Genomic DNA, 25419 nt, shown 5'->3' with positions numbered 1-25419 from the left:
CCGCTTAACTCCGCCTCCGCTTAACTCCGCGTCTCCGCCTCCGCACCTCTTCTCCCGTAGTCCACTCATGTGGCTCTATATCGCCTCTTCGATGGGAGCAGCAAACAAACACACCAACACTATAACTCCGCCTCCGTCCTCGCATCACTCCGCCCCGTAATCCTCCCCCACTCCTGAACTTTCACCTCGTCAGTCGTCATCCTCGCTCTGTATCACGCCATGGTGTTGGAAGCGATCCATTACTGCCGAGGAGAGCTCTCGATCCTGAACCAGCTTCTGCTCCCGCAAAGTGCGCAGTATGAAATGGTCGGAGGGGTGCAAGACGCGTGGCACGCCATCCGAGACATGAAGGTGCTAAAACTCGGTTTGTGTGTCGTACGGCACACAGAGTGCGTTGTACAGTGCGTTGTACAGTGCGTTGTACAGTGCGTTGTACAGTGCGTTGTACAGTGCGTTGTACAGTGCGTTGTACAGTGCGTTGTACAGTGCGTTGTACAGTGCGTTGTACAGTGCGTTGTACAGTGCGTTGTACAGTGCGTTGTACAGTATGGTCATCTGAGTGCAGGAGCGTGTTCCGTTAGCAAGCGGCTCTTCATTCAAAGCGCTCAAGCTAGCACGGTAACGGAACGGAGAGCTCGGCACCGCTTAACAACATGGCGGTCTCCATGGAAACATTGCTGCCGTATCACTCGAGCAATGATCGTCGCGTCTGGGTCGTCGTGTTCAGTTTTACTCGTTTCTCTTTTTACAACTTCCCCAAACGAATGTATTGTGTTAGCAGCAGCTACAGAGGAAGAGGGAAAGAAAGATAAACAAGAGGGAGAATTGCTTTGCAGCACATGTACCCTACCAAGTTTCAGTTCAATATACTGTATTAAAGGGAAAGGGGAAAAGCCTGGAAAACTGACGGACCCGTGTATAATATATACTTTGAGATCTATAGTGTGTGTGTGTGTGTGTGTGTGTGTGTGTGTGTGTGTGTGTGTGTGTGTGTGTGTGTGTGTGTGTGTGTGTGTGTGTGTGTGTGTGTGTGTGTTATCTATCTATAATTCCATTAATCTCTGTGTGTATGTGTGTATGTGTGTTTGTATGTGTGTATGTGTGTATGTTTGTCTGTGACCGCTGTTTCTCGACAACTACCGGTCCGATATACTTGAAACTTGCCAGGTATATTGCTGGGGACCCGAGGATGTGCCTTTTCAAGGTTTGAAATTAATCGGACAAGTAGTTACCGAGCTATGGCGATTTCTTTACCAAACACCGCAAGCCGTTCGCTTTGGACCAAACCATTTCATGTAAATAGAGGGGGGGGGGGGGTTCTGTGGTCGTTGCGAATGGACCAAACCATTCATGTAAATAGAGGGGGGGGGTTCTGTGGTCGTTACTGCCACGTGGTTTCAAAGTTTTTTTTTGTTGTTGTTGTTTGCACGCATGTTTTTTTGCACCCACGTACGGGCACGCCCTAGGATGTTTACACACACACACCCCTACACAAATTTTTTTTTTTTTTTTTTTTGGCAAGGAACGGGCACCCACGTACGGGCACGTCCTAGCTTATATATAGTACGGGCATGCCCTAGTATATTAAATACTAGCAGGAGTTCCCAGCATGGGGGGTGGGAGCGGAAGGCAGGAGAGGTGGGGGTGGGGAGGGGAAAGATCTACTACATATACATATTTTGGGGGAGGGATGGGTGGCTTTGACAAGCCCCTCCGTTTTGGCAGAGGGGGGGGGGGTGGGGGGGGGGAAGGGAAGGAGGAAAAATTTACCCATGCAGAGAGTGCTTTAACCTCAGTATTGCCCAGGTAAAAAAGGAAATTGTAATACCCTCTGCCATCATCACCAGGTGGCGCTACACAGTACACATTTACATTGGGAACTTACCCCCCTCTCCCGCTCCCCCACGCCCCCGAATGAGGCCGTGGCCACATAGCCTATGTTACCCCCCAGACAAAGTTTTATTTGTATTTGCACCCCAAGTAAAGTATATAAGCGTTTGTAGCTGGATTTACCCAGGGTTGCTCAAGTGAAAAAGAAACATCAACATATTTGAAATGAGGGCAAATATAATAGAAAAACAATTCCATCCAAATCAGAATCCATCACAAATGTCAAATCATCATTTTACCTTTTCATTGAATACATGCTGTATAGTTGATCACGTTTCTGAGTTAAGTTTGATGACGTTCAGGAAGAAGAAGAAGAAGCCCGACGACCAACTTTGACTGCTTCCGGAATTGTTTGATTATTTGTGTTCAAATGTCTGGTAATTGTTTTGTATTTATTTATGTGAATGTGGACTTGTATATAACTGTCATTAATCAGCCTGGTGTTGGGCTAGCGGCTAGGGTGCCAGCTTAGGATCCTAGGATCCTGCGTTCGAATCCCGGTCGATCGCTGAATTAACGCCAGGGGGGTTGACTCAGCCTGTCATCCTTCCGAGGTCGGCTAATTGAGTACCAGTTCACTGGTAATTCCGTTTGTCGTAAAAGGCGACAAAAAGGGTTGGCGGCAGTAAGGGCATCCGGCTGTAAAACATTGCTTCAAAAAGGGGACCAACAAAAACAACAACAACCACGGTGCCCGAAAAAGGCCAACCCCCGCTTTGCGGGGAAAAATGGCCTCTAAAGGTGGTTTTTTTTTTTTTAATCAAAAAGGCTTAGGCACTATTGAGCGTTTGTTTTTTGTTTTTTAATCCAAAAAAACGAACTTTTCTTTCTCCAATTCTTTTTCTTTTTTGCCCAAAACACTCTCAGGCACTCACTGATGAACCTCGGAAAGATTGACCAAGATCCGTTCAGACATCTCTGAGAAAAATGGTGACACACACAGACCAACGGCTCTCTTATATGTACTATATAAGAGAGCCGTTGGTTTGTGTCGCCATTTTTCTCCAATCGGTTTTTCTGATCATGTGCTTGTTAAAGTGGACATCTCTCTGGCCATTCTCAGAGAGCCTCCTCAGCGTTGACGAGTCTGGCATTTCACTCAGGCTGACTGGCACGGTCTTCAAGCAGCCATCAATCATCTGGACTGGTCTCCCATCTCTACCGCCTCTGACATCAACTCATCCTGGGAATTCTTCCAAAGTGAACTGCTCTCTCTCATGCACAGATTTATCCCATCTCGTCTTCAGTTGTCATGCCCTTCCTCCCGTCCATGGCAAACTGAATCTTGTGGTGAGGCAGTTGCCCTGAAATAACTTGCCTTTGCCTCTTGGAAGGCTAATCCAACTGAAGGCAATCTCTGTTCCTTCCACCAAGCTCGGAACAAGTGTGTGTCTACCCTCAGGAGAGCCAGGAAGTACTATCTCTCTACTCTCAAGACTGAACTCTCAAACCTGTCTCCTTCCTCCAAATCCTGGAAGTGTCTGGTCAAATCTGTTTCTGGTGTTTGTTCCCCCTCCATCCCCTCCCTCACCTCAAAGGGCTACACAGCTGACACCGCACGTGACACAGCCGAATGCCTCAACTCTGTGTTTTCCTCAAAATATTGTGTCCCAAACCCATCTCTCTCTGTATCCATCTTACCCAGCTGCTCCTGGACTCTGTGTCCTCTCCTGACAAGGTGGAGAAGTTTGTGTCAAACCTTGACTCTGATTCTGCAACTGGACCAGGCGGCATCAGCCCACGGGGCCTAAAATCCTGCTCTGCCACTCTTTCACACCCTCTCTCTATTCTCTTCACCCTCTCTTTTGCTCAAGGTCATCTACCATCAGTTTGGAAATCAGCCAACATTACCGCTTTACACAAAAAATGTGCAAAAGCAGACCCTTGCAACTACAGACCAATCAGCCTGCTCCCAATTATCAGCAAAGTCATGGAATCCATCATTGCTACGGATATCAAATCCTTCCTCTTCTCCAATGGCTTGATCTCCAATCCTCAATTTGGATTCAGACCAGGTCATTCTACTCTGGACATGCTGCTTCGGCTGTCTCAACAATGGATGGAGGTCCTCAATGCCAAACAGGAAATCAGAGCTGTCTCCCTTGACATATCACGTGCCTTCGATACGGTCTGGCACCCAGCTCTGCTCACCAAACTCTCCTCCTATGGTATCCATGGAAATCTCCACACATGGCTTGCGGACTTCCTGTCTGGTCGTAGTCAACGTGTGGCCCTGAATGGATGTCTCTCATCTCCCCTTCCTGTTCAGGCTGGAGTTCCCCCAGGCAGTGTTCTGGGCCCTGTGCTTTTTCTGGTCTTCATCAATGATCTCTCCGACTCTCTGGAAAATCTTCTCTATCTCTTTGCTGATGACTCCACTCTCTGCCGCTCCATTCCTCATGCCTCAGATCGGCAGTCTGCAGCCTCCTCACTCTCTGCAGACCTGGACAAAATCACCGACTGGTCAAACAAGTGGAACATGTCTTTCAATCCTGACAAATCTCACACTTACTATGTCTCTCCGAAAAGACTGACTGGACAACCCTCCCATCTACTTTCTCAACAATCCTCTCCAAGAAGTTCTGTCGCTCAAGCTTTTGGGTCTCACTATCTGCCATGATCTTTCCTGGGAAAACCACATTTCCAAGCTGGCTTCCAAAGCCAGTCGCCGACTGGGCATCCTCCATCGTGCGAAGTCCTTCCTCGGCACACCTGAGCTCCTCACCACATACAAGGCTTTCATCCGCAGCTCAATGGAATACTGTTCTCCCCTCTGGGCCAGTGCTCCTGCCTCACACCTAGCTCGGCTTCACGCTGTTGAAACCAAAGCTTTCAGAATCATTGGAATCTCCTGCAATGAAGCTGATTGTGAGGGCCTTTCACTCACTCACCGCAGACAGGTAGGTGGTGTTTGTCTTCTACCGACTCCTATCCAGCCTAGCTCCCCCAGCTCTATCTGTGCTCTGTCCCCCAAATATTCATACAGGTTGCACAAGAGCTGCCAGCAACCCTCTTCTGGTGAAATTGCCAAAATCAAGGCTCTCTGCTCACCTTCACTCTTTCATTCTCCTTTACTCCCGCCTCTGGAACAAACTCCCTCACTCCCTTCAATCCCACTCCTCCCTCCAGGTCTTTAAAACAGCTGTTCAGCACCATCTCTTATCTTCCCTCATCCAAAACCTTGAGAATGAGGTTCAAGTACAGAGTTGGAAAATGAGGAAAAGAATAAGTAGTTAGAACTAACCCCATTGGGTTAGTTCTAACTACATTCACAACGCATCTTTCCCTTTCACCAATACGATGGGGAGGGTAGCTCAACAAAACACACTGGATATTTCTAAACTCCACGGTTCCCTTATGTGTTGGATGTGATTACCCAGGGTCTTCCAAAACCATAACAATACTAGAACGGCACTCAGTAGAGAGCATACATCCACCTGGTTGGCCATATCACTCAATGGTGAAGAATCACTTAAATAATTCTCATCTCCGAATCCATATTCAGATCTTCACCAAAATCGATTATATTTGTCCTTGTCAGACTCCCAACCGGTCCACCAAGTTTCATCAAAATCCGTCCACAACATTTTGAGATATCCTGCTATGTATCGTTTTTATCCCTCTCTCCCAATGGTGAAGAATCGCTTTATAAAATTATAGTAGCCGGATCCGAATCCGGATCTTCACCAAAATCTAATCATTTCGTCCTTGTCACATACGCTACATCTCTGCCAAATTTCGTCCGAATCCGTCCACAACTTTTTGAGATATTTTGTTCACAGACAAACGGACAGACAGTGGTGAAAACATAACCTCCATCCACCTTTGGTGGCGGAGGTTATAATAATTGTGCATTGGGTATTATTTGCTTGATGCTCAGCATTTAAAAGGTTAAAGCATGGCCAACTCAAGTGTTTGTGTGCTTTCCTTTCTCTTGTCTTCCGCTCCCTCTTTTTATATATTTTGTTTGTCTGGTTGATTTGTTTGTGAAGTAAATGTCAGCTCTTTCACGAGCCTCGATTCAGTATACAAAAAAAAAAAAGAAAAAAAGAAAAATTACCACTAGGAAGGCAATGGCAACCACCCAATATAACCCTTGCCAAGAAACTGCTCAGGCAGCTCCCACGCATTAAATAAAGAGTATGGTAAATAAAAATCACCTGCCTGCTCCAGTCTACATTACCCTCAAGGTGATTTGAATGTGCTATGAAGAAGGTACTAGGTAATGCCGTTTGGATCCCAGAACGAGTCAAAAATTCAAAACCTGTTGGTTGTATCTCCTTTAGCGGGTGTGAGCTGGACTGGAGTCCTCCCACAGACAAAAGTATTCCTTCCTTTATTTACAAGGATCACTTTCTGACAATGTGTGACGCTGACCAATGTGTCTGACACTGACCCTGCCATGAGTTGCTCCCAAGTTGATATTTCTGTATCTTCTGAAGTTTTCAGTTGATCCTCCAAAACGTTTTCTTTTTTCATCCCCCATGCCTCATGTGTGGAATACGCTTGACAATAGAGGACGGTCTCTTTCTCATCTATGCTACAGCTCACCACCTCTTTTGCATCTCTTCTGTTCATCTGGTGCTAAGTGGAAAAAGTGCTGTCTACATGTGTGCATCCATGTATGCGTATCATATCACCGTGTGTGTCCTTGTGTATGCATGTGTGCTGCAGGTTCGTGGTGCCCCAGCCATCGCAGCAGTTGGCTGCCTTAGCCTTGCTGTGGAGTTGGTGCACAAAGACTTTTCCACAACGGAAGAAGTTGCTGAATTTGTCAGTGAAAAGCTGGCATGTCTCGTGTCTGCACGTCCGACTGCTGTGAACATGACACGCGAGGCGCAGGCACTGGAGGAGGAGTTAAGGGATATGATCAGGAAAGAGGGTTCAACAGCAGTAGGAGTGAGAGATTGGTGAGAATGCCCTCATCATTATATTGTTACGGAAGCGGCTAGGATGTTAATTGGCCGAGCGGATGGCCGCCGCACCCGAACAGTTACCCCGACTAACCCGATTCCTGAAGGTTGGCCAAAATCGCGCCACAGATATTCAATATGGAAACCTCTAAAGCGACCGAATGTGAAGAGGAAGAAGAAGACGTACAGAGGAATAACAGGATTTATTATTTACACACACTAAAGCAAAAGGAGCAGTCAAGGTTATATACAGGGAAATGGAAAAAAACAGGAGACACAGTGAAATCGTTAGCTTACCTATTAACAGTCTTAATTAACCCAGGGACAAGACACACAGAACAAACTCACGTACACGAATGGGGAAATTGCAGGTTGGTTTTTGCTGGAGGGAGAAGGTCGAACCACAAGCTGGAAGGCTTGGCAGGGCGCACAGCAAGCCGGTCCTTGTCAGGCTGGGAGCGAGCAGGGCGACGTCGGCACATGTATCTGGTTGCACGCGGCAGGGGCTGGTTGTCGCTGCACGCCTCGGGCTCTTTTGGTCCTCCCCTTCTTTCCAAATCGTCTGACGTGTCTTTCTCTCCGATCTCCTGCCTGCGTGATCGTCGCACGTATTTCTCTCTCCTTGCGCGTCTCTAGTGGGGGTGTCGTCGTGCGGGTTATATATGCCACGCCCTTGAACCTTCGCGAACCTACTCGATGTTTCTCTCCACACCCTCTCCAAGTCCAACCCCTTGTTCTTGGTTGGTTGAGTGGGGCTGACTCACTCCTCCCCTCTATGACGAGGTGGGGACACGCCTTTCTTCTCCGAGGTTACCTCGTGCGTAATGGAGTCGCGGTGAAAACAGCAACCCACAGCTGCAGCAAATGCGGTTTGCAGGCAGGAAAGGCTTTGGGAATGGGAATAAAAGGGGATCTATTTATTTGAATTCGGTGCAATGGAGTGTCAATTAATGGAAGACAAATCCTTAGCCTAATACACAGAATAAGGAAATAACTGTCAACAAGGGGGAAATCTATGATTGGCTAACGTGAGTGCTTATGAAATAACTACGGAACGACCTTTGACCTTTATACACAGACTGGAGGCAGGAGGGTCCAGAATAAAGCAATAAAAAAAAAACACTCCTCATATTCACAACAATATATTGTATGGTTAAAGTTTGGTGTATGTGTATGTTGTTGGTTGTTACCTCCATTTGTGGGTTTCAGGAGGTGGAACGGAGTCCTCCCAGGACCCATAGTGTCCACCTCCTCTTTGGTAAGGGATCACAGTTCATGGACCAAGATGTTCAACTTTTTCATAGTTTTGTTCCAAAGTCTCTTTTCAGGATCGTCACCAAAAACCCGGATTTCCTCGTTGTAGTTCATGTGTGGTAATATTCCCGGGGATGTTTTTGTTATTTATCTTAGTGAGGTTCTTTGTGTGTGTTTGTGTTTGTGCTTATACGCGTGTGTGCACGCATACAAATGACATTTGCATTATGAAGTATCTGTTCATTTTCAAGATTAACTTTTACTCCTTATCAGCTGCATGAGTCATCTGAAAACTCTTCAACCTCAGCACATGGACCCCTGATCATCCCAACAAAGCCATCCCATGACCGAGCCACTGAACCATGAATGGCAATTCACAAAACTGGACGTGGACAGTTTAGTGTGCATGCAGTTTTTACGTCCTTACAATGTGAGTGCTGACTCCTGCAGGTTGGTCACCAAAATCGAAGGAATTCCCGAAAGAGACATCCAGGTGAACCGCGACATCGGACAGCATGGTGCACGGCACATCGTTGAACATACCAGAGGTCAGAAAATTGTCATTCTGACACACTGCAACACGGGGGCACTGGCAACGTGCGGCTATGGCACAGCTCTGGGTAAGCATGCACACTGCCAAATTGGATGATGTGTGTTCACCACTTTAAGGAGGCAATGGAAAGTCAGGTTCTTTGAATGCTTTTCAGAGTAGATGGTTATAATATTGTTACGTTTGTGGGGGTAAACAATGAAATACCTTAGTTGAGATAGAATCGTGTAGATTAGAATGCTCCGAGTGTCTCGTAGAGGAATCTCGATGTATCTAAGTAGGCCGTCTGTCCGGGTAAGAACGTTTGCATGTCGCCATAAGGGGCGTTGCTTTGTGTTAAGGAATTATATGGCTTAAAGATTAATTCTCCAGTATGTAATTTTCCCCTGTGATCTTCCCTCCGTCTTTATTACAATTAAAAAGCCCGCCAAACAACTACAACAAATTACTCGATTCACTCACAACGCCACCAGGGCTAACCAACACCCAGCTCATTTACCGATCGTGCCAGTCCAGCCCCGCCTCATGACCAACGACATCATCTGAACATACACAAGACTCCGCCCGATGACTCGTAAGGGGGAGGCCATGCCCCAGCCTTCGTGATTGAGTAGCGCTCCATGATTGGACAGAGTGTGACTTCAGGGTGGAATATTCGAGAGCTGAAAGGAAAAAGACGTGTCTGGCCATCTTGCTCTCTCTCTCATTCTGGCTCTCGTCTCGAGTGGACGCTGTTGTCTCGGGTGCGCTGGTGAGGAGACATGTCAGGGCTTTGGGACTTTTGCAACGTGGAAGGAGGAGATTTTGTTTGACAGTGATGCTCTGCGGAGAAGGAGGGAGTCTCAAGCGAAACAAAGAGGGATCCTGCCTGCTTGCCTCACGCCGGCAGCTGGCCACAGGCGCAGTTCCGCGCCATCTTGTGCGCTTCCCCCGCGGTGGTTTGGAGGCGACGAACGCCAAGCCGCCTCATTGAGACAGAGCTAAGTGCCGACCAGCAGAAACATCATTTATTTTTATTTAATCTTTCCCCTTGTTTGTATAAGAGTCTGAGTGGAGACGTCTCAATTTAGGAAATAGTTTTTTTTACCTCACCATTTATTTCGTTTTTATTACTCTAGCATTTATTTTCATTAAATCCTTTATTTTTGCATTTCATTCTTGTATTGTGGATTTTGCTTGTCCTGTATTTGTGTTTGTGGGTCGAGTCATTAAACCCCGATCAGATATGGCCTCGAACCTTCCCGCGCGCACAATAAATAATCCGGCCAGGTTTCGAAAAGGAAAAGTAATTTGTTGGACTTGCATAATGATGAAATTGATAGGGGTTTCATTTGACTATTCATAAAAATTTGAATTGCAAACTGGGGATTGCAGAATTCCTTATTCTTCCCAAATGTGACTACATTGACATATTCCTCCTCTTGCATGTCAATGATTCTGCTCTTATCACAGCATTGTGTTATCTTTATTATTACCCCACACGCTTAGCGCAAAACGGGGTTAAGCAATTGGTTCATTCTGTCTGTCTGACAGACATATGGCTTTTTTAGCCTGGTGTTGGCTTAGCGGTTAGGGTGCCAGCTTAGGATCCTAGGATCCTGGGTTCGAATCCCGGTCGATCGCTGAATTAACGCAAGGGGGGTTGACTCAGCCTGTCATCCTTCCGAGGTCGGCTAATTGAGTACCAGTTCACTGGTAATTCCCTGTTTGTCGTAAAAGGCGACAAACAGGGTTGGCGCAGGAAGGGCATCCGGCCGTAAAACATTGCTTCAAAAGGGGGACCAAAAAAAACAACAACAACCATGGTGCCCGAAAAAGGCCAACCCCCGCTTTGCGGGGAAAAATGGCCTCGAAAGGTGGTGGTTGTCTGTCTGACAGACGTCGGTCTATGCTTGAAACTAGAACAACACTGTTCGACATCACGACGTCTACCGATATGCCTCTGCCCACATTATTGCATCATTATTATACTTGTACCAAGTTTGATTTAAATCCATTCAGCTGTTCTCAAGTTATCACATTTTTACCTGACATGACCTCTGACCTCAAAATTTAATCAGTTCATGTTTACATCATTATACATATGTGTACCAAGTTTTAATTTAAATCCCTTCAGCTGTTCACAGGTTATCACATTTGTACCTGACATGACTTCTGACCGTTGACCTCAGGACCCCAAAATCGAATCAGTTAATCTATACATACCTGTACCAAGTTTGAATTAGATCCCTTTAGCAGTTCTCAAGTTAGTCCTACAACAGACTTTGACCTTTGACCTCTTGACCACAAAATCGAATCATTTAATCTTTACATCATTATACATACCTGTACTAACTTTGAATTGGATCACTTCAGCCATTCTCAAGTTATAGACCTATTACAGACTTTGACATATGACCCCAAAGTCTAATCAGTTCATCTTTACCTCATTAAATCATTATACATACCTGCACCAAGTTTGACTAATATCCCTCCAGCAGTTCTGAAGTTATGACGGTAACGAAAACCTATCACGGACGGACGGACAACCTGAAAACATATGCCTTCGTCGATGGTTGGGTTGGATGAGCAAGTTAAATCAAGATGTCAATGTTTGAGAAGTAACTGTGATTATGGATATGACGTGAATGCAATACATTTGTACAGTCCTGAATGCGTAATACTTAAATATCTTATTGTTCCCACAATGAGATTATTATTTATTTTTTATTCAGATTTTAAAGCGTCGCCCCCATTTAACAGGCAAACGTTCATGACTTGTCTTTGTGACTTGTAAGTTCATGAATAGGTTCATGACTTGTAAGTTCATGTTCATGTAAGTTCATGAATAAGTTCATGACTTGTCAAACGTTCATGTTTCCTGATGTTTTATCAAGAGTATGGGCCGACCTACCTAACTTTTGAGATCCAAGTTTAAACCGCGAAAGTGATTTAATTTTGACTTGTAACCATAGAACAATGTGTGGTGTTGTTTGTAGGAGTAGTACGGACGTTGCACGAGGCCGGTACACTCGAGCGAGTGTACTGCACGGAGACACGCCCATATAACCAAGGTGCGCGGCTCACGGCTTACGAGCTGGTAGTGGAGGGAATTCCTGGCACGTTGCTGCCCGACAGTGCAGTTGCTTTCGCCATGGCTCGGAAAAATATCACGGGTCAGTGAGCAAAGGAGAGCACAGTGAAGATTATACGGCTTGTTTGTTTGAGTGTGCTGAACACAGGGAGTGGTTGAAGGGAACTTTCGTAGTTGCGAAGCTCGTTGCTGCTATAAAACACACACACACACATGAAGGTGGATACTTTGAGACCTGTGAGGGATCTGTTCCACATTCTGGAACCGGTATATGGAGATAACAACCAGTGACACACACTTGATTTCCGATGGTTGATGTACTATCTGTGACAAAAGAGGACAGGTAGACAAGGGACAAACCAGTTAATAAATCTGTCATAGATTCTGGGAAAAATCTGGAAAAGTTCAGGGGGGACAAATTTAGGAAGCAAAGTGTTTGTTGTGATGCGTAAAGGGTTTTGCGTAAGTATGTGGAGCAACATGAGAAGGTAATTTGCCACCATCTTGAAGTAGTGGACTTTTCCTTCCCCAGCCGTGGTGGTCGGTGCGGACCGGATCGTGGCAAACGGAGACGTCGCAAACAAACTGGGCACCTTCTCTCTGGCACTGGCGGCACAGCACCACCAGATTCCGTTCTACGTGGCAGCTCCTTGCTCTTCTTGGGATCCCAAATTGCCCTGCGGTTCATCGGTGGTCATCGAGGAACGGGCGGCCGCTGAGCTCACCCACATAAACGGGCAAAGGATCGCTGCACAAGGTGCCAATGTGGATCTGATTACCTTGGCAATGCTAAGAGCACGGTTCTTTCATCTGTACGGTCACTCTATCATTTAACTTGTATAACAAATTGGACAGCTACCTCCGCACTAATGTGATTGCTCTATGGTGCCTTAAAATGTCGAAGTTGATCTATTCCATCACAAAATGTCACCACTTGATCTCTTCTCTTTCCTCCCTCACCATTTATTTTGTTATCTACTCTCCCGTTCATTCGCCTTAACTACTCTTCCTCTCTATGCTGCAGGTATCGATGTGTGGAATCCAGCTTTTGACATCACGCCAGCAAACCTCATTACAGGTGGTATCATTACCGAGTTTGGGGTCTTTCCAGCGGCCGATCTCACAGCAGCTCTGCTGGCTTCAAAGAGCTAGCTCGCTTACCAGGTGTCCATTGTCACGACTGTTCTTTAAGGTACAAATGCATCTTGTATGGTGAGGATGGGGCTTTCAAGACTGTACTTGCATGTCTTCCCTTCCCACAACCTCCTAAACCACAACTACCCTTCCTCATTAGCTCCCCTCACCTCAACACCCCTTTTCTCCCCTGGTTACCCCACCACTTACAAAATCTCTGGTGTAGTTCATACTCTAATTTAACAAATGTTTGTACCTTAACTTTCCCCATGGAAGAAAGCGTCTATCCGATTTATAAATTTTGTTGTACAAGGTAAGACTCAGACACAAATATTAATGTGGTATTGATTCATGGCATATTTTATTGTGCCATTATTGATCCTCATTGACCAGCTTTGTATCAGATTGTAAACCTGCGACGTGTTCATCCATCACTTGTTACATCTGAAGTCCCATCATTGGCTATAAAATTATTATAGGAAAACAGGTGGAAATGAAGGAAGTAAGGTAATTATTACATAACACAAAGTGTACATGAATGGGATACTTTGTTATGGAATGCTTGGAAAATGAAGGAAAACTGGAATTTAATTGGAGCTATTCTCATGGAGTTACAGTTGTCACAAACGAGTGATTTGTGTTACTTTGATGCAAGTTGTCTGACGCATCATACTTACTTACTGCGTCGAGCTAGCTCGGCATTCCATGACACGTTTCTTCCATTCATCTCTGTCACTCATGGCATTAGGTAGTTCGTTAACCAGACACCCAGTATCATTTGTAAGCTGATCTATATATGTTTTCACAGGTCTCCCTGGTGCCTGTTTGCCATGAGTTGGTAACCAAAGTAAAACATCGCTTGCGAGTTCATCTTTGTTTCTCCAGCAGTGCCCAGCAAATCTTAATCTACGATTGGTGGGATTTTTGCATACAATTCATATTTTGTGGGGTGCTCTTTCCATGAGATGTTAAGGGCTGCTCTGAGCATGCGAGTGTATGCACCATCCAGGGCCTTTTCTAGTGACGATGTCAAGGTCCATGTAATTGCCCCATATACAAGAACTGATTCAACAGCTGCTCTAAAGAAGTTTCGTTTCAGCTCTATTGGAAGCGCAGATTTCCAAATCTTGCCTAGACTGTTTAAATCTCCCCAAGCCTTTCCAAGTCTGATGTCGACATCTCTTTTTGTGGAGGCGATGTTGCTTCCCAGGTATGTGAATTCGTCAACCTTTTTGATGTTTTCACCATTGAGTGATTTTATGTCTACAACTTGATCTTGATTAAGACTGATGTACTTACTCTGTCTTCGAGGCATTTATGTAGAGACCAATTTGACGTATCATAATGTTCATGTAATCTTTGAGTATGCTCTGAGTTTCCTGATAGTCGTGAATAAAATCCGTTTGCACTTGACTACGGAGGAGTAAAGGATTGCTCATGTGTGGGGAGATGATGGCTCACTAGGGCTAGAAAGTGGTACTCGGGCCTTGTAGACCCGGAACAAAGTTACTTGGGCCTTGTATACTTGGAACAAAGTATTCTCCTTTCCTCTCCATCCTGGATCAAACAGCTACCATCCAAGATCACCAATAGGCCATTGTAGTTACCCCATGGGCATAACACAAAGCGGGGTTAAGCAATTAGTTCACTGTCGGTCTATGATTGAGGAACTACTTAATTTAAATGGAATTCTTTATTTTGAACACTGTAGAACACAAGTCGGGACACGAATAGGAACAAGAACCTGCAGTTTAGCAGTACTTTGTCTCAAAATGTGGCGAATTGTACGGAATCTCGTCCCGAGCAGACATGCATGCAGTGCAGTGAAGTAATTGCTTCAGTCTTTTTGTCTGTCTGTCAGTCAAACAGAATTGAAAATCATTCCAAACAGGAAAATTACTCTTTATGGGAGAATCATTTGATTTCAAATTGTCAAATTAATTTAATTTTTTTTCCAGTTTGATTTAAAATCACATGATGAGTGTGCCATTTGATTTTACATCGCATGGCGATACGTACAATTATATTGGATTTTTGCCTCGTGACATTATCCAGAAGTGGAATGTGAATCGCTCAGTGGGAGGAAATGCCCAAACCCTCTTCATTTGGCTTTGTGATGGTTTGGAAACATTCCGTTCCGATAGGATTGGCAAACTCTGAACTCCCATATTCACATATGCATGTGGGATTAAAACTTGATTTGGAACTCCAATCCATCATTATTTACAGCCAGAGAGGTTTGTAATGAATACTTAGTGAGCCCTTAGAATATCCTACTCAAGGTGCCGAAAGGGAGCTCGATTCATTTTGAGTAGTTGACAAAAATTGTATAGTTAGAACTCTAGTATATCAGAGTTGTACTCATATACCATAGTTGGTTACAGTTCTAATTGCAGCAGTCTGTCGTGGAATCACTTATAAACACAACAGCATTTGTTAATAACCGTATGTGCAATGTAGTGAGCTCATGGAAATTAAACCCACACTCTGGACCTCATTTTATAATGATGATAACATCGTAAAAACCAATGATGTCGTTTCAGTTTCGTCTCAACAGGCCTGCACAGAACACCTGTTTGCTTTGGGTTTTGGAATCTAATCCTGGGAAATGTGTGATTATCGCAATCCTTTCAGCTTACACCATCTTATTCGTTGCACTCTCCCACACAACTACTATTGCTTTCTCTCTATTCCTACAAGCAACTCACTGTTATACTCTTCCACAACAATGCCCCCCCCCACCCCCCCAACCATTACCAAGTGGACCCCATAAACCCAAACCCCAAGTATTGCGTTACACCACATTGAAAGGTCTGAGATTCTCTTTGTACACAGTGCTCAATCCAAAATGATGTAAAATATCCACCTCATCTGAGATGCCACCCAGTTCCAATAACATGAAACCTACTCGGACAACAAGGGCCAGTGCAAGAGTATTAGGTACCCTTGGCAAACTTTCAGCTTTGCGCCCCCACCACAATAGACTTCTGAAAATGATTACTATGCATGAGTATGAATAAAACTTCTGTATTTGTGGAGTAGAAGAACCAGGGGTTAGCATAGTTTTGAGGGACCGAGTAGGTGGGAGAATAGATATATCAGGTGGGGAGATAGGTTAGGTTTTGACAGATTAGTGCAAAACCAGCTGTCTTGTCTGCTCCCCAGCCCATACCTGCATAACCGACCTGCCAGCCGTGTCATCGGCCTGCATCACCTAGCTGCCGGCCTTGTTGTCTTGTACCACCATCAACTGCCTGCTTTACCTGCCATGCCCACTGACCTGTGTGCCATCTGTTCTGTGCTATGACTACCAAAGTCAGGCATTCCCATCCTGGACCCCAACATGACCCTGAATGCTTCCAACATTAGTATGAAAAAAAAAAATGCTTCCAACATTAACTATTATTTGAAGAAGCCACAACACCTACATCTGTAGTCTCTATAGATGTAAGTGATATATATATATATATATATATATATATATATATATATATATATATATTAGTAGATCAATACTTGAAGAATTCATTCATTTTTTTGCCGACCCCGTCCCCCTCCTCCATCCCTACCCCTCACTAATTTTTTTTGCAGCTATAGGCGATTGCCTAGTTTACCCAGTTGTTGCACCGGCCCTGCAGATAACATGTACTGCCATTCAATGATAATGCAGGCAGTACAAATTCATCAAGTTAATGTAAACTGACTCTTCCGTCTTTCCATTGAGGTCCTTGTCCACATTTATACCACACAACAAATGGAGGAATTGTTTGAATAGAATTTTAATTAGGATCTGAAAACTCTTTCCTATTGCGTGAGAAACCAACATACAATGAAAAGAAAGTTTAACCCATTGTTACGTGGTCCTCCCGGTGACTACCTGGTCTCGGTGACCCCCGGACCGTGAGAGGAACTCCGCCAGAAAGATTTATTATGTATGCGCTTTAGTAACGCAATCAATATGAATTCCAACCAAGAAAAAACCCCACACCAAGGATCCGGAATAATCAATGATATATTCCCCGAGCAATCAACCATCAACAATCAGCAATCAATAGTACAAAGATGTAAACTCATCTACATTAACTCTAAGATGGCCATCTTATACATTCCTCACGTGAGCCCCACTCCCGACTCCCTCCGTGGTCAATGTCTCTCACAATGTCTCCGTACTCCTGTAGTTCGATCTCCGCATGTGGGCGGTTGAACGGACCCTTCCTGACGTGCTTTCACCGGGCACGTCCCGTACCGGGAACAACGGCTGCAGCACGCACCTCCTGGCCAAGCAAAGCGGGTAATGTAAAGCAGGCAAAGCAACACGTGGCTTGCCCAGCGCGCGCGGCCCAAGGTGCGACCCGTACGCGGCCTTGTAGACGGCGAGGCGAACTGTGCCAGCTGCTTGGTTCCGTGCACGAACCCACAGTGACTTGACGTGTCAAAGGGTAGTTACACGTCCCGGTAACTCCTCTCGCCAGACGGGCTTTGAAACGCCGATTCTCTGACGTTGCTCAATCGTTACCGCCCGCCTCCGAGCTCCGCGAGGAAAGAAAAAGAATCGTCGCTTCTCCAGGACCTCGTGTCTTTTCTTCTTCCGTTTCCGGTCTCCTTTTCTCAGAAGGGCTCCTGACCCTTTAATCACAACAACCTTTAATCGACTACACATTGATAAGCAAAGACCTGAATAGTAATTCACATACATTCACATAGATATGTAACACCATCAAATTGAATACTGCATAGACACCTTTTCTCATTAGTCTTCCAGCATATCAAAATCATTAGGCATTTCATTTCCGATACTTATTGTATCCCTGAAGATCTGCCCTTGCCTATTAAACAGTCACATGTAACCACACAAGACCCTTCATTGGTTGTGTAAAACAGCTTTAGGTCCTTATGCCAAACCACAACTGGTAGTTTAAACCACAGTTTCCTTTTGGAACTTGTGCAGCAGTGTGGCGAGGGCACATGAAGGTGATGCCCATTGGCGACAAACAAATAATTAAATAGCATATCCTCCGGGGTGCAGAGAGCAGTATAGAGCAGTCGAGCACAGACCATGGGACAACAGTTGGGCACAATAAGCAAAAGAAGGAAGAAACAGGAAATGAGGGGAGGAGACAGAAACCTGCAAGTAGAAGATGGGCTAATGGGGGTATCATAAATATTGTGGGTAGGGATAGAGGACAATGTGGGATTGTGGTGCACCCTCTCCTTGAAGCCCTGAAGGGAAGGGTAGGAATCCTCGGAATAAAGTTCCACAAACACGAGGAAAGAGGAATAAAGGAGTGGAGGTGTACAATATGCATTGATTCAGGCAGTTTAACCCAGAGTGGGTTACTAGAAGAACATGTATATCATGGAGAAGCATGGGACTATGGGAGGGCTGAAGGAGAAGAAATGAGCAGAGGTCACTGACATGTCTGCGATGAGGACAAAATGGGCCTTTTGTTTTGATCTCATTAAAGGAAATGAGAAAAACAAAGTAGGCCAAGACTGATTGCACTTAGTTAACTGGTTATAATAACGAATGGTGTATTCCGGGAGAACATCTTTAACTGCCAGTGCACTCATGCAGTGCTTTTCAATGAGCTTTTCATCTTTTCAAAGGTACAATAAAGCATGGTCCATATGGCTTGTTACCCATGATGATGTTGGATAACATTCTGCTTTTAATTTACGTTCGTCAGGTCAGTTTGTGTTGCAAAATAAAAAGTAGTGTATATACTACTAGCTAGCGTATCCGGTGCTGCTCTGATCCTGTTGGCATTTTGAAGAAATCATATTTTGATTTTTTCCTACTTTTGTGGTGGCCTAAAATGCTTCCCTACATCCACGATGGAATGAGGTTGGGGATCATTTAATATAACCTTTCACATAGCTTCAAAGGCTTAGGCATTAGAGCGATTTTAAAAAAGAATCTCGTTCTTTGCCTAAACACTCCCGAACAAACCTGTAAAAGTTCCGTTCGGCCATCTGTGAGAAATATGGCGACACACACACACACACACACACACACACACACACACACACACCTCTTATATATACATATGTACTGTGTATATATATATATATGTATATATATATATATATATATATATATGTATATATGTATATATATATATATATATATATATGTATATATATATATATATATATATATATATATGTATATACAGTATATATATGTATATATATATATATATATGTATATATATATATGTATATATATATATATATATATATATATATATATATATATATATATATATATATATATATAAAATATATATATATATATATATATATATATATATATATACATATATATATATCTATAATTCCAGTAATCTCTGTGTGTATGTTTGTATGTTTGTATGTCTGTGACCGCTGTTTCTCGACAACCACGGGTCCGATATACTTGAAACTTGCCAGGTATATTGCTGGGGACCCGAGGATGTGCCTTTTCAAGGTTTCATATTAATCGGAGAAGTAGTTACCGAGCTATGTCCAAAAAACGATTCAACCAATCAGAGAGCAGCGAGCTATCACGTGTGCCGAACGTGGCGAACAGACTCTGCCTCGGACGGCACATTTGAGAGCGTATTCATTTATTTCACGTTGGAAAACTATGTTGCCGTTAAACTATGTTTTAAAACTAATTAAAACTAATTTGCGATTCATCGTAACTGCGATTTGCGACCTTCCGGACAGTGAAGACTGCACTTCCGGCAGCCAATCACAGAACGCGTTGTTGCGTAGGCGTGGCCGATGTGAGAGCGAGCCGAGCCGAGCGCGTGCGCCATTACGGTTCGTAATTCGATTTCTTCCGGAGAAAATAATAATTTCTCGATTTCTTATGCGCATTATTTCTCCCAATTCAGTCAGAGCGAAGGGCGGAAGCGAAGAGCGTTGTTTTTTTTGTTTACGGGCGTACGGGCGTACGGGCGGGGTAGAGCGTACGGGTAGCGTTTTTTTTTTTTTTTGGCAAGGAACGGGCACCCACGTACGGGCATGCCCTAGTATATATAAATAAATATAAACCCCCATGCTCCTCCAGCCAAAGAAAGCTGCATAAGCTGAAGAAATCTGCTCAAGATAAGCCTTTTGGAAATCCAGTTTGGTTCATTTATGGAAATCATAGCCTCCTGGGGTAATTGTTTAGGTGAGAGCTGATTGGTTATTCCTTCCATTTCCAGACGAGAGATGTGATTGGTTCTTGGTATTTATATTTTAATTGCTATTGGTATTGCATGTGATGCATGCTTGAGAGCCTCGGTGTTGCGCGTTTGTCTACGTCGTCAATGGTGACTCGTTAGCAATTGATGAAACTGGCCCGGCGGCTGAGGGGGGCATGCAGCATTGGAATTCTCATGTATCTACGTACTATTTGTGAATGTTTGCAGCTGCAGAGGAACCCAGGTACGGTTTGAAACGGCAAAGGGTCTACCTTATGTAGCTTTTCTTGGTTACTTTGTGCACCTTTCTTTGATTGGAAGAGCATACGTTCAATTTAGGGAAATCCTAGCCATGTGGGGTAATTTATTAGGTGAGAGCCGATTGGCTATTCCCTCAAATTACGGGTGAGATACGTGATTGGGTCTTGTTTTACACACACACACATATATATATATATATATATATATATATATATATATATATATATATATATATATATATATATATATGTATATATACGTATATATATATATATATATATGTATATATACGTATATATATATATATATATATATATATATATATATATATATATATATATATACTGTATATATATATATATACTGACATTTAAACAAGGTATAAATAATACACAGGGGCAACTAAGACATGTGGACCACATGGAGGAAGCCCAAACCTTGTGGAGGTTTAAGTTTTATACAGTGATGAAGAATTATACACTATAGTTGTATTTATGACGAAATTGTTGTTTTTCAATGAAAAGCCAAACATCTCTATAAAGTGCAGGGTGAAACAAAGGACTGGATATGTTTAATATGCCATAACTTTGTCGCATTAATGTTTAGCAAAAGTTTTTCTACAGTTTGTGTTTAAATGAAAAGTTGTTCTGTCTTCTACACAATATTAAGCCAATTTTGTTTAATTGTTATGTCAAATAATGTTGAGTTGGATGGAAACTCATCAAGGAAATGTTGAGTTGGATCTTGGAGACGGCGTGAAGCTGGAAAGTGTGAAAACATTTTGTTATCTAGGAGACATGCTGAATGGAGAAGGTGGATCAGACTCGGCAACGGATGCTCAAGTGAGATGTGCATGGAAGAAGTTTCGGGAACTGAGTGGCGTGCTGACGAGGAGGCGAGTGTCGTTGAAGCTGAAGGGAAAGGTATATGCTGCATGTGTGAGAAGTGTTATGATTTATGGGAGCGAGACATGGGTAATGAACGTAGAGCAGCAACGAAGGCTGGAAAGGGTGGAAATGCGAATGGTTCGGTGGATGTGTGGAGCATCGTTGAGAGAGAGGAAGACAAATGATGAATTGCGAAAGATGATGGGAATAGAGCCTGTGATGGATGCTGTGAAGAGAAACAGTTTGAGATGGTTTGGTCATGTGTTGAGGAAGGATGAAAGTGACTGGTTGAGAAGAGTGATGGAAATGAATGTGGAAGGAAGTAGAGGACGGGAAAGACCGAGAAAGACTTGGCTAAAGATGGTCGAAGAAGAAATGCGGGCAAGGGGGTTAACAAGGGGAGATGCAGAAAATATGGCAAAATGGAGAAGATTGTCATGGGGACCGCAGGGCTAACCCCCGCTCTTGCAGGGAAAATGGCCTTTAAAATGCCTGTTGTTATGTCAAATATACAAGTTACAACATAATGAAAATGTGTTTCACCCTGTATAATCTCAGTGTTTCTTTTTACTTAGTAAACCTCAGTTTTACAATGTAGTTTCCCAAAAAATCAACGTATTGCTTGTTACACAGCTCTGGTTCTTGTGCAGTCTGTATGGAAAGTGAAATTTCCAAATGAGAAACCACAATGATCGGGTTGTCATCGTTGGAGACCCTATTGCCAGGAAATGCTTTTTCTGGCTCATGTTGGGCGTGTGAAGGGCTCACACTGCGGGGTGAAAAGTTTCCAAGTTGTGAGAATTTCCTGGGCTTTCTGGCACATGGAGACATTCAACCGTGATTGTAAGAATGTCGTTTTCATCTTATAGATTCCCAGGTAGAGTTGGGATTATGCAAAGATTCAGGAAGGAGAAATAAAAACAGTGCTGTAGTGCATTTCTAAGGTAGCCCATGTTTACATTCTTAAGGTAGTTATTATCACCAGAGGTACCAAACCAAGAGCTGCAGAATCATGGACAATGACACCGCCTGAGCGAGGAGATATGAGGCGGAGCGAGTCGGCGCTGGCAGTGCCAACACGTACGCGACGGAGTGCAATATGCGAGCTGTGGTGAAAGTGATGAAATGGATGCGAGCCAACCACAGCAGTGGGCCAGACATGGCGTACAGGGCACCGACAAATAGGAACGGGTAGATATTCTCCATGTCGTTACGATGGGCCCTGCGTGACAGCATGGTATGCAAAGGAGAACACAAGTTCATTAGAGACTTGTTCTTTAACATTCGACAGCAGTTCATTGATAAAATGTGGGTGCATTGTTATTTAATCAGGTGCCCTTCAGGTTGCATCTGTGACTTGTGGTGTCATCGGCGGTCAAAACTGACTAATGCAATTTCTGCCCAAAGTATAAAATCGAGTTAAAACGGCAATCCAGAACTGTTGTGACGTTTTACCATGTCTCAAAGAGAAGCGATTTGTGGACCTTCTGACTGTTTTGAGGGAAACTTTCTGACAAGTACACCAACAACTACAAACTACAACTTTGACAACAACAACAACAACTTTGACAAGTACAAAAAAAAAAAAAAAAAAAAAAACGGTTGGCCTGATGGTTCCCATCTGAAGCCATGGCTTATGGTGCAGGGAACCCGGGTTTCGATCCCATATACCCCATGTTTGGCCATTGTCGACTAATGTCCTTCTAATTGGTGCTCATTCATTCGTATTCAAACTATGGCTGCTTAGCTGCATCTGTGCCGCTGACGCAGTGCCCCCTTACAGCATTCATTTTGCCTACCTCAGAAGGATGACAGGCTGAGTCGACCCGCATTGGTGTTAATTCATGATCTGCATCCGATAATTTTAAAAGTGATTCTTCACCATTGAGAGATGGGGCAAAAATGATAAATAGCACAATATCTCAAAAGGTTGTGGACAGATTTGGACGAAACTTGGTGGACAGGTTGGGTGTGTGACAAGGAGAACCGATTCAATTTTGGTGATCATTCAAATGTGGATCCGGATCAGAATTTTTTTTTTTTGAAGTGATTCTTCACCATTGAGTGAGAGGGCCAAAAACGAAAAATACCATCACATTTCAAAAAGTTGTGGACGACTTATGCCAAAAATTGGTGGATTTGTTGGGTAGGTTACAAGAACAAGCCGATTCGATTTTGGTTCAGGTCTAAATCAAGATCTGGCCTATCAATGGGATACAAAACGTAAACCGTTCAGCGTGGCGGAGGTGTGCTCTCGACCGAGTGTCCTAGTTCTTGCATGCGATACATCCACAAGCTCCTCCACGAGTCTTAGATCAATGTAAAATTTTCTTTTAAATTTCTTATTTCTATTTGAATGTAACAAGTTTCACAAGAGGGTCCAGTACCTGAGGCAGCGTTCCACCAAAGGGTCTGAGCGGCAGTACTGGACACCTCCATGGCGCACTGCATCCTCTGGATTTACAAAAGCCTAAGGAGGGGTGGAGTGAGGTCATAAACGTCGTTGGAAGTTTATCACATCATCTCTGGAAATGGGATTCATTTAATACGTGCAACTTTAATATGTCTGTGCATTGTCACCAGTCTGTTTCAAAAATGTCCCACATGGTTAGCGCAGGTGTAACTGTCAAGGGACAGATCCAGACTCACCTGGAGGACAATCTAGCAAAGCTTAGAGTTGGTGGAGTGAGATCAAGTTCGTAGCTTATTAAGAACCTTTAGTAATAAATCCTTTAAGGATGTTATATGTAATATTATTTACCGACTCCACAACACCCCAAAATGATCGAGTTTTTAGAGGAGTTGCAGCAGCTGATCGAACCATGCGGTCCTCGATAATGGTCTGTCATTATGATCATCTCACCTTCTTGCGGAGACGAACCTGGCCCGTGATCACAGCCAAGACGATCATTTTGAGCAACAGCAAAACTGCGTAGAAAGAGAAGCAACGGAACTGTTCCAGGTCCCACACATTGACAAATCCTTCCATCGTGCACCGGGGAAACCGCGCAAACAGCTGTTATAAAGATGAGGGGCGGAACCCGACGTCATTTATAAAAAAAACGTTTTTTCAAATCCGCCTCCAATCCTCCCACTGTCATCTTTAACCCCATCCTCTCATCGCTTATTCCTCATTTACCCCATTCTTTGAGGCAGGGATCAGTGGTTAAAACACTTGTTCCAGCGGCTGAGCAGCTTCAAAACCATCATCCATTTGGGGCCAATCGTTAGATTCAACATAAACTTACCCTACCATATTCGACTGAACACAAAGGAAGGAAGGCGGTAACAAGGCAAGAATGATGTCACAGGATGCAAGGAATAAGAGGAAACTTTAAAAAGGAAGCCATTTGGCACGTTTCAAGAATGTGCCATAGCCAGACCACAGCACTCCCACTGAGTGCAAGTCATATTGATTATACAGCAGGGTAATGACTCAAGGTACCCACACTCAAGGAAGGCAAAACATCTCAACAAGACCCTGGGCTCAAATAAAGTCTCATTTGGGAATAACCAAACAATTATTCAAAACTGGATGGTATTCATAGAATACTTACCCCGCGCAGTCAACTTGATGTGAGCCAACTCTGTTTTTGAACGTTTCTTTTTTTTTTGATCCAATATGGCTGCGAGACCACGTGAGCGATGACATCATGAATTTATATTCTCTAAATAATTGTTGCATATATCATGCTCAATAAATTTCAAACTGATCAGATTAAGTGTTGTCCCTGTCGAATTATGACGTCATAATTATGGCACCAATGACGTCATCGTTAACAACACCTATTCCCCATATGGAGTTCTTTACAATGAGCCACGTTTCAATTTTTTCCTTAAAGCGGTTTTGAAGATATAGAGGTGCAACGCTTTCGGGTTTTTCCAAGATGGCGCCTGTACCACGTGAGCTATGACGTCTTAATATTCACTAAAATATTCTACAGGAGGAGACCCTCCTCTGGTGAAAATTTCATGTCAATCGGACCAACTATTGCTGAGAAAAGGAATTTTTAAAATGCAGACACGGCACACACTTTACTTTACTGAAATGCAGACATGAACATATTATGTACATGAATGCTTAACCCCGCTTTTTGCTTCGCGACTCGCGAGCGCAGGGTAATTAACGAGTCTTTGGACCTTTTGGTACTACCCAATGGTCAATAAAACCTCCTGAACTGACAAAAAAGGTAGTTTGGAAAGGACGTGTTGAGAAGAGTTTGAAGTCGCATGACTTCAAAACTTGAGAAATCAATGGGTAATACCATAAATGTGAAGATAA

General features: G+C 43.8%; 2 protein-coding genes across 4 annotated transcripts; one reads left to right on the top strand and one right to left on the bottom strand.

The window, feature by feature from the left end:
• Positions 1-84: 84 nt before the first annotated feature.
• MRI1 (methylthioribose-1-phosphate isomerase 1) lies at positions 85-22713 on the top strand. 3 transcript variants are annotated; one of them, XM_068124979.2, is made up of 7 exons: positions 85-351; positions 6565-6800; positions 8508-8677; positions 11586-11762; positions 12213-12437; positions 12705-12872; positions 13623-14227. In XM_068124979.2, the coding sequence occupies exons 1-6, from the start codon at positions 220-222 to the stop codon at positions 12830-12832; spliced, it is 1068 nt and encodes a 355-aa protein (XP_067981080.1). In that variant the 5' UTR covers positions 85-219; the 3' UTR covers positions 12833-12872; positions 13623-14227. The 3 variants fall into 3 exon arrangements, with proteins under 3 accessions (XP_067981080.1, XP_078639720.1, XP_067981081.1); XM_078783594.1 differs by lacking the exon at positions 13623-14227 and adding an exon at positions 21043-22713 and having other exon boundaries at positions 147-351; XM_068124980.2 differs by having other exon boundaries at positions 147-351; positions 11586-11660.
• On the bottom strand, positions 22116-24226 carry LOC137432776 (prostaglandin E synthase). Its single transcript, XM_068124976.2, has 3 exons — positions 24001-24226; positions 23525-23607; positions 22116-22359 (listed from the first exon to the last, which is right to left on the bottom strand). Exons 1-3 carry the CDS (start codon positions 24124-24126, stop codon positions 22116-22118), a joined length of 453 nt encoding a protein of 150 aa, XP_067981077.2. The 5' UTR covers positions 24127-24226.
• Positions 24227-25419: the final 1193 nt, after the last annotated feature.

This window comes from Myxine glutinosa, chromosome 8, assembly GCF_964187855.1.
Source record: "Myxine glutinosa chromosome 8, kmMyxGlut1.1, whole genome shotgun sequence".
NCBI lineage: Eukaryota > Metazoa > Chordata > Myxini > Myxiniformes > Myxinidae > Myxine > Myxine glutinosa.
The sequence above is the reverse complement of the archived record's forward strand: the minus strand, read 5'-3'. Positions and strand labels throughout refer to the sequence as shown.

Bases quoted from the DNA above. Each gene is read 5' to 3' on its own strand.
- MRI1 (XM_078783594.1), top strand. From the start codon at position 220: ATGGTGTTGGAAGCGATCCATTACTGCCGAGGAGAGCTCTCGATCCTG. The intron at 352-6,564 runs GTGCTAAAACTC...TGTGTGCTGCAG, and splicing joins ACGCCATCCGAGACATGAAG to GTTCGTGGTGCCCCAGCCAT. The intron at 8,678-11,585 runs GTAAGCATGCAC...TGTTGTTTGTAG, and splicing joins CGGCTATGGCACAGCTCTGG to GAGTAGTACGGACGTTGCAC.
- LOC137432776 (XM_068124976.2), bottom strand. From the start codon at position 24,126: ATGGAAGGATTTGTCAATGTGTGGGACCTGGAACAGTTCCGTTGCTTC. The intron at 23,608-24,000 runs GTGAGATGATCA...ACCCCTCCTTAG, and splicing joins AGGTTCGTCTCCGCAAGAAG to GCTTTTGTAAATCCAGAGGA. The intron at 22,360-23,524 runs GTACTGGACCCT...GCTGTCACGCAG, and splicing joins TTGGTGGAACGCTGCCTCAG to GGCCCATCGTAACGACATGG.